Here is a 7,888-nt window from a genome sequence, read left to right as displayed (position 1 = left end):
AGAAAGTTGCTGCCCAATGAACCAGACCCAGCCAGTCACTCCACTTGCCTTACATCCCTCTACTGCCACTGGCTCTTCACATGGTTGTCAGAAGAAAGATCGCTTAGAGGGAAAGAGAGAAAGTGGCAAACTGACTTTCAGCAAAGCACTTTGTTCAGCAAAAGCTATCAGATGCAGTAAGCATCTGAAAAAAAGAAGACTCGGAATTGCCAGTTCTGTGGAGGATGACCAGCAGATACTGATTTTGCACATCTGGGAACTCTTGATGTTGAATAAACAATAATGTTTGCCATGGGAAGTGTGTCATAAACTACAAAATGGCAAAAGCACGACATAACTATCCCAGAGTCACCTTACAGAGAGCTTAAAGCACCAAACATCTCAAGCAAAACAAAACCAAACCACCAAAACCAAACTACACCATTTCAGCAAGGACCAGAATAGTCTTTACTGAATAAAAAAGACAACATGAGGGAAGAAGATGAAGTGACAGTGGTTTAGGTAGTAAATGGTTTCACAACACTCTTTGGAGATTTGCCTCAAGACTTCCACAACTGGTCACTTCTGGATCTCATACAGGAGATCCAGAAGGGAATGATTTTGGAACTGTTTATTTCAGATGACTTTGAAATAAATCTCATGGAGCACAATGTCATTTGACATTTAAAAAGTGATGGCATCAGCACTAGGACCAAGGAAGTTTGCTTTCCTCAGGGTTTGTGTCAGGGTTTGTGGGGCTGTGGTCAAATTTTTTTCCCCCTGGTTAAGGCATTTGTAAACAAACACTTGCTGCCATGTGGATTCTCTTTTGCTTAGTAACATGTGAGCCATGAATGCCTCTCCTACAGGATTCCTCTCAGGCTTTTCTCTCCTCACTCAGTAGGGCATAGTTTCAACAAACTAATTGGAGCTTTTTTTGCCCCCCCTTTTTTTTTTCTATTTAGAACTTAACCGTCTGTCAAATTAATTTAAATCATGTGCAGAATTATAAATCACTCTTAAGGTTGGTGAGAAAGGAGAGAAACAAACCAACACACAGGTGCCAAGTAATTGCCAAAGTACCATTCCTTTAGTGACCTGGCTACAAACAAGGACAAATCAAGGATAAAAATCTTTAATAACCAAAGCACGGACACAGATAGTCTCAAAAGGTAAACCAAACATAGCATTGTTTAAAATGATTAGAATTATCTGCCTTTTTTTGAAAGGTCTTTAAAAAAACCCAGTGACTTGGTATGATTTCCCTCTTAGGATGAACAGTCATCACATTTATGACATGAAGTCTGGCATGTTTGAAGTGTACATATGAACAGATCCAGGAGAGATCCCAAGTGCTGACTGATGAAGGATATAATGATTTAGATGAAACTTAGAAAGTGACAGTTTATTACTGTTGGTTAAGACCCCCTGAACTCACCAACAAAGAAAATTCCAGAAATCCTCCAGTGCCCAAGAGCAACACCATAAAACTGCCGCAACATGAAGTTGTACTTTGCAACTCAGAAAATCCAAAGCCTCTGATTATCCTGAATTTGTCACTCCACAGCTTTTTCCCAGCTATAAACTACCAAGCAAATCATCTAATACAAAGTAGTTATGACAATTACCACACCAACATGCTGTCTCTTCTGAGCAGACAGAGTATCCACGTAATGTAATTTATGAAAATCAACATGAAAGTGTTAAGAATTATGAATTTAAGAAATTAATATAAATAGGTCACTTTATGATCATGGAAGTAAAAGACAACAATATCAATCAACATAGATTTTTATATATAAAAGTGTTGTTTATTGTAAGGAAACTTTAAATATAACCAACAATATTGAAAATATCATGACTGGCATTTATGGCCTTGATTGTAGTTTACTGCCGTACAAGTAATTTCTAGCATTTTTCTTAATCACATCAAGCCAGTGCAAAATATAGGTAGCTTTTAGAGATTAAGCGTACAGAATGACAAGAGTGTAGATTTTGGTTACCTGACATTTCCTTCTAGTATAACAGGCTTCTCTTTTTTTCCGTAAGTCAAAAGTACAAAGGCAAGTTATCATATGTGCAATTATTCACACCAGGTTTCTAGGTTAAAAAAAAATTACATTTGTAAATTTTGCTCAGATTGTACTTTGTTACGAATCTGACTTATAATTTATACCATACTGTATGATATAAATGATATATTATCATATTATATAATCATAATTTCATATACAGGTATGATTATATAAGTTGTCAGAACATATCACTAACTGTAGGGTAATGATTGCATCAACAGACACAAATGTATGGCATTAGAAAAGTCATTATCTAAGAAGGAAAGATGTTATAATTCAGGTGTTTGAAACAGGGCATGAGCAGCCTTCCACCAACTCTTGCAGTGTTATTTTGGCAGAACTACTGCCCATTGCCAGTATGTGCACGAGTTTTCCATGTACATCAACAGACAGGTCAGTAAGCAGTATTAAAACTGGGCTGCGCCTGAAATTTCCAGTCACAGACCCTTGTAAGCAATGAGCCCTGTGAGCCTTATTAGGATGATATTCCCTCTCCTCAGTCTCAGAAGGTATCCCATGCTATTATGGCTGAAGACATTACTTCATGATGACCTACAGGTTTTTGAAAGCGAGACATGTTAGGTTTAACAATAACAGATGTGTGCAAAGCTTTGGAAGTACTGATCTTTCAAATTAAAAATACTTTTGCACTTCCTGATAAGGATTTTCAAGGACAAGCTTAGTTTAGCATGGCTTTCAATATCAATCACTTCAGTAATTGACTCTGAACTTTGATAGCTAAGATTAGACTGCAAGAAGAGAGATATACAGAGATCATTTCATTTGAAACAGGTAAAAGCTTTAACATAAAAAAGGTGAGATCTAAAAAACAATTAACTAGAGAACAAGCATAGATAGAGAAGACAAAATGCATAAATATAAAACAAGGGAGAAGGAAAACAATATAGGTTATGTATGATTAGGTAGAACATGACAATGACCCATGCCTTTGCTTTGAAAGCATTAAGGTTAATTTGTCAGCTGTCCTCACTCATGTACAGAATGCGTATAACTAATAAAAAATGCAGTTTATTGCAAAGATATACAAGTCCTCTAAATTGCATAAGATAGTACAATGTCGTGCTGAAACATGACATATTAAACAAAGAGGACTTTAAAACAAATTACAAAATGTTAAAAATTAGATTTGGGTCATGAGCGTTACGCAAAACGCATTGTCATGCTTTATCTTACGATTAATCTTGTGATTCACTACATCTGTGATAAATGCAACATAAAATCATGACAACTGTAATAGTCAGAAAGTAATATCTACTGTATATCTTCTGTATTAATACATATAAACACTTTGTGTGCACTAATACTTTCAACATATCACATTCAAACTAACAGTCTTTCCAGAAAAGTTGTAACGTTTTTGAAGAACAGAAGCTCGTTTAACAAGTTCATCACATGTGATTGTTTTTTTTAATCTATTCTTTATGGAAATGCTGTGTTAAAGGATTTGATTTTCAAAGGTGCTGTGCTACTACAGGTCGTCCTAAATAGCAGATGGAACCATCAACTCTAAGCACTTTTAAAAATCAAATCCACAATGTATTGAATTGCTATTTTGTTTACTAGTATTCCCACTGTAATAAGTAAAAAAAAAAAAAAAAGAACAAAACAAAAATAAACAAACAAAAAACCCCCAACCAAAACCAAACCAAACCAAAAAACCCCAAACCCACTCTTAAAATCACAGAAAATGCTTGGCATCTATAGGAAGAGAGACAATTTCTCAGTGGACTAACCACTACTGTGCTATATTCTCATAACAGATCTTGTTGCTCCACTGTTTAGTTCATGCACTGGTATCGGCAATGTCCATGTTTGTTCCAAACAGAGCAACTAGCTGCTCCTCATAGTTTGCAATGTTTCTTTTCAGAATTTCCATACAAGGTCCCAAAAGCCTTTCAAATGCCTGCACGTCCATAACTAAGATAAAAAGGGAGAGAAAGAATATGATGCGCTCATCAGTTACAGACACCATACGTGGTATTTATGACATTCCAATGTAAAATTTTAAAGGACAACAAAACAGATAGTACTGTATAATTAGGAGCTAAACATCAGACCCTGGAAAGCAATGTATGCAAAGGGTTGTCTATGAGCACAACTCCTATAGGCTTCACTTTTCCAGTGCCTGAGACAACACTGTCATGGAATGATTAAATTAACAGCTGGTGAAGACAAAGAATTTGTAAAGAGCTTAAATCATGGTGATAAAATGGGACAGGATTTTTCAGAGTTATTTTTTAGATGGATCAGTCTACTGAGAAAAGAAGTACTTTACCTTTCTGCAGCCTATAAGACATTAATCTGATAGTTATAAATGGTTTGCAGCAATACTCTGCACTGTCCTAAAACAATTTTTAATTCCATACAATCAGAGAAATGTTGGAGAATTTGTTTTCAATAGTATTTATCAACTGCAAATAATTTTTGTGACTAAATAACGTAAATAGAAATGCACAGCAATAGCTGATGTACTTAAACAGCCTTATTTAGTTAAATGTAATTAAATCTTATATTCTGGAGAAAGACAGATAAATACAAATAAAACCAACCAAATCGATTATGTATCATTTTATATTAGATGTAAAATATTATTGGACAATACCTAAACATTTGACAGTGCCAAGAGCAAATGCAGAAGCAGCTCGTGGTTTGTTAGTTACAAGAGCAAGTTCTCCAAAATATTGTCCTCTTGAGCATCGAGCTATTTCAACTGCTCCATTCTCTTCTAGATCTTGTTTGCCCTGAAATGTCATGTAAAAAAAGAAAGAGGATTATGGGTAGGAGGGAGAGACTTGCTGAACTCAGGATTGAACAAGCAAAGTTAGTGACAATGGACACCATTTAACACTTAAAATACATCAAGATTAAAATAAAAAGAAAAAGTTCAATGTTTTAGGGATGTTTACCTTCCTTGTCATTATAATCCTTACTTCTCCAGATTCTACAATGAAGAAAGAATCAGCCAAGTCACCCTGTGCAAGGCAAAAAATAAAGTGAGTAAAGGAAATGTAGTTTCCCTTTTAGTTTCATTAACATTAAAATATTTGCAACCAGTGCCTTGGAGCTCACCTTTTGGTAGCTGTTGCAAACTCTAGGCACATAATCAAAACATCTATACAGAACTGCCAGCAAGGACTTTTCATGGAAAGACATAGTGGTCTTTTGGAAAGACATAGTGGACTTTTGGAAAGACATAGTGGACTTTTGGAAAGACACAGTGGACTGTGGTAAGACTGTGCCTTACACAAAACCCAGAAAACCCGTGTTATGGAAGATTTTTAGGATCCTTACTACTGTTTCTCCGCTTCTTTATTTCTTCCAAATTATTTCACTTACTGAGTTTCCAGTATAAAAAGCCTCCAAGGGCTATCTGATATCCAGTATTTATCTTGGGGCAAGACAATCTGAGTTGCCTAATCTGAAGAGTTTATTTCTGCATTCTTTTTCAAAAGATGTTCAAAATATTACCATATTTTAACAATAAAAACAAGTTAAGTCTTCAGAGCTCCTCATTGGAAGCACATTTATATATTTTTATATATATATATTTTTATATATATATATATTCAAACTATATATATAGTTTGAATGTCTAAGTATACTAAAAGTGTTGACTCCTTTATTATACCAACAAAGAGGGCTGATTTTCAAAGCACTGTAAGTGAAAAGTTAGCTTTTGAAACAAAATAATCACCTCTCTTAGGTGTCAGGTTCATTGGTTTTGTTTAGGTGAGAAAGAAAAATAGAGTTTAAAAGTATGCACTGTCTATAGGTAACATGATTACTGTTACCTACTGGGAAAGAAAAACTAAAACTACAAATAAACTGTACCTGAGCAATGATTTGTTCTCCATCTTTGTACACTTTGGTACCAATCACATCAACCACTTTTAAACGCTCAGACATCTTCATTTAAAAAGAGAAAATGTAGAAATATTTAGTTAACATTATTACTACATATTTAGAAAGCACTTTTATATTTCTTTTCATGAATCTTTGCACAGAATAGTGTATCTTGATTTTCCTGTTTTGATAATCATTAAAAAAAGAACTGCTGAACAGTGTTCCAGAAGGTATATTAGTTTCAATAGCCAGGTATTTTGATAGAGCTTCCATTTTTGTTAGAAGTCTATATATCCCAAGCCTTCAAAAATTATTTTTAAATAGAATAATAACAATAATTCTTTATCCCAAATTTAGAAAACCCAAAAGCAAGCAAACTTTTATTGTGGAGAAACTTTGAATTCCAAATTAAAAGTCTTCAAAAGCAGAATCTTATCAGACACCTCTGATACGTCCATGCAAGTAATTCAACAGAAATCTTACTTCTAAAGATTTAAGGAATGGCAATGACTCAATAAAACTTTCATACATTCTTCTCTTTTTGGCATTATTTTTTACAATGATTCTTCGGAATGTTACCCTGTCCTGAAAACACAAAGAGAAAAAGAGAGTTTATTAACAGAAAATATGTGTGTACTAGAAAATACTTTAGAAATGGCTGAATATGTTCAAATTACCCCATTTTAGTCACTCAGTATAGCTGTCAAACTAGCTGGCCAGTCTCTCCCTACAGTCAGTTGCAACAGATTCCTCTAGGGGTCAATCAAGAGCTCCTCAAATTAAGCTCCTGATCTGATTCAAGAAAAATCTCTGCCCTTTGGCATGCCGAGTTCACACACAGAGGGTAGAGAGTTTACATTAAACTGCGAGTGCTGAGTGTGTGATTTAAGATATTTAAGAAATCTTCAGCATTTAAATGTTTCATTTTAAAAGTTCATTCATTATCCTGAGGTCCCCACACACTGATATGTACTCCAAGAGGATTTTATATTGTTATATAAACAAAAACAAAATACATGGGTCTGAGTCTTGAGTCACAGTCCACTTTCTGCTATTTCAGCAGAACAAGATTCACTGCTGCCCTAAACAGCCAACTGCACATTCCTTAATATATGGCCATGCAAGTGAACCAGACAGACGGAAAAACAACATAAGTGCTGTTTTCTTCTCTTGATTTCCTATGACTGTATCCTGGTGACAGAGGGGAAACACACTGCAAGCCTTCACTGATACAGGTGGGACTTACTGGCCAATACAACCCAATCCAATTGAAAGCCATTCTTCAGTACACAATCCCAAAAGTCACGTGGATTAAGCTGGCGGAAAACCACGTTTGACTTCAATGGGAAAATGTAATCTTGGGATCAATCATTAGATTGATATGTACATCTTGAAGAAGATGGCCATTGCAGTTTTACTCTTTTGGTAAATTCTATTACTGTTGCCAAAGATCCAGGTCATGCAACCTCATACTGGGAATTTTACTCTGGAACCAAAGGTGTTTCCGATCAAGATGCAGGGAAAAAGAAAATGATATGCAATTGCCAATTGGGTAATCATAATTAAAATAAATTTAAGTTATTTTTTTTAAAAAATCAGTGGTTTTTTAAGCCTCATATTTGCATCTGCAGATTCTGAAAAAAAACAAATCAGCATTGTGTTGGGAGTTCTCAGAATTTTTAGAATTAAACTTTCTGACATTGTTTTTTTTTTTAAATGCTGATAATAGCATGCAAGTGCAATTTATATAAAACAGGTTTTTTAAAAATAGCTTAAAACAAGTGTTCCACTTACCAAACCCCAGATGGCACCAGGAGAGGTAGCTATAATTGTAGCTGCTCTGGGTGTATTGTACATTAAGGCCAACTCACCAAAACATCCTCGGTTATCATAGGTTCCAACACACCTCCCAACACCATCGCATTTTACATAAATATCATATGTACCTCTGTTAATAAAATACATAAATA

At 34.9% G+C, this 7,888-nt stretch overlaps 1 protein-coding gene across 1 annotated transcript in view; it reads right to left on the bottom strand.

Moving 5' to 3' along the window:
* Positions 1–1,766: 1,766 nt before the first annotated feature.
* Positions 1,767–7,888, bottom strand: part of PRKAR2B (protein kinase cAMP-dependent type II regulatory subunit beta) — an 85,077-nt gene continuing 78,955 nt past the window's right edge. The window contains exons 6-11 of the mRNA XM_050324650.1: positions 7,713–7,866; positions 6,402–6,503; positions 5,907–5,981; positions 4,982–5,047; positions 4,678–4,816; positions 1,767–3,992 (exon numbers count right to left, since the gene is read on the bottom strand). Of these exons, the coding sequence (XP_050180607.1) occupies positions 3,859–3,992; positions 4,678–4,816; positions 4,982–5,047; positions 5,907–5,981; positions 6,402–6,503; positions 7,713–7,866 (670 nt within the window). The 3' untranslated portion in view covers positions 1,767–3,858. The remainder of the gene's footprint in view (positions 3,993–4,677; positions 4,817–4,981; positions 5,048–5,906; positions 5,982–6,401; positions 6,504–7,712; positions 7,867–7,888) is intronic.

The sequence above is a fragment of the Myiozetetes cayanensis genome, unplaced genomic scaffold (assembly GCF_022539395.1).
Source record: "Myiozetetes cayanensis isolate MyiCay16 unplaced genomic scaffold, myiCay2020 scf3, whole genome shotgun sequence".
Taxonomy (NCBI): domain Eukaryota; kingdom Metazoa; phylum Chordata; class Aves; order Passeriformes; family Tyrannidae; genus Myiozetetes; species Myiozetetes cayanensis.
The sequence above is the reverse complement of the archived record's forward strand: the minus strand, read 5'-3'. Positions and strand labels throughout refer to the sequence as shown.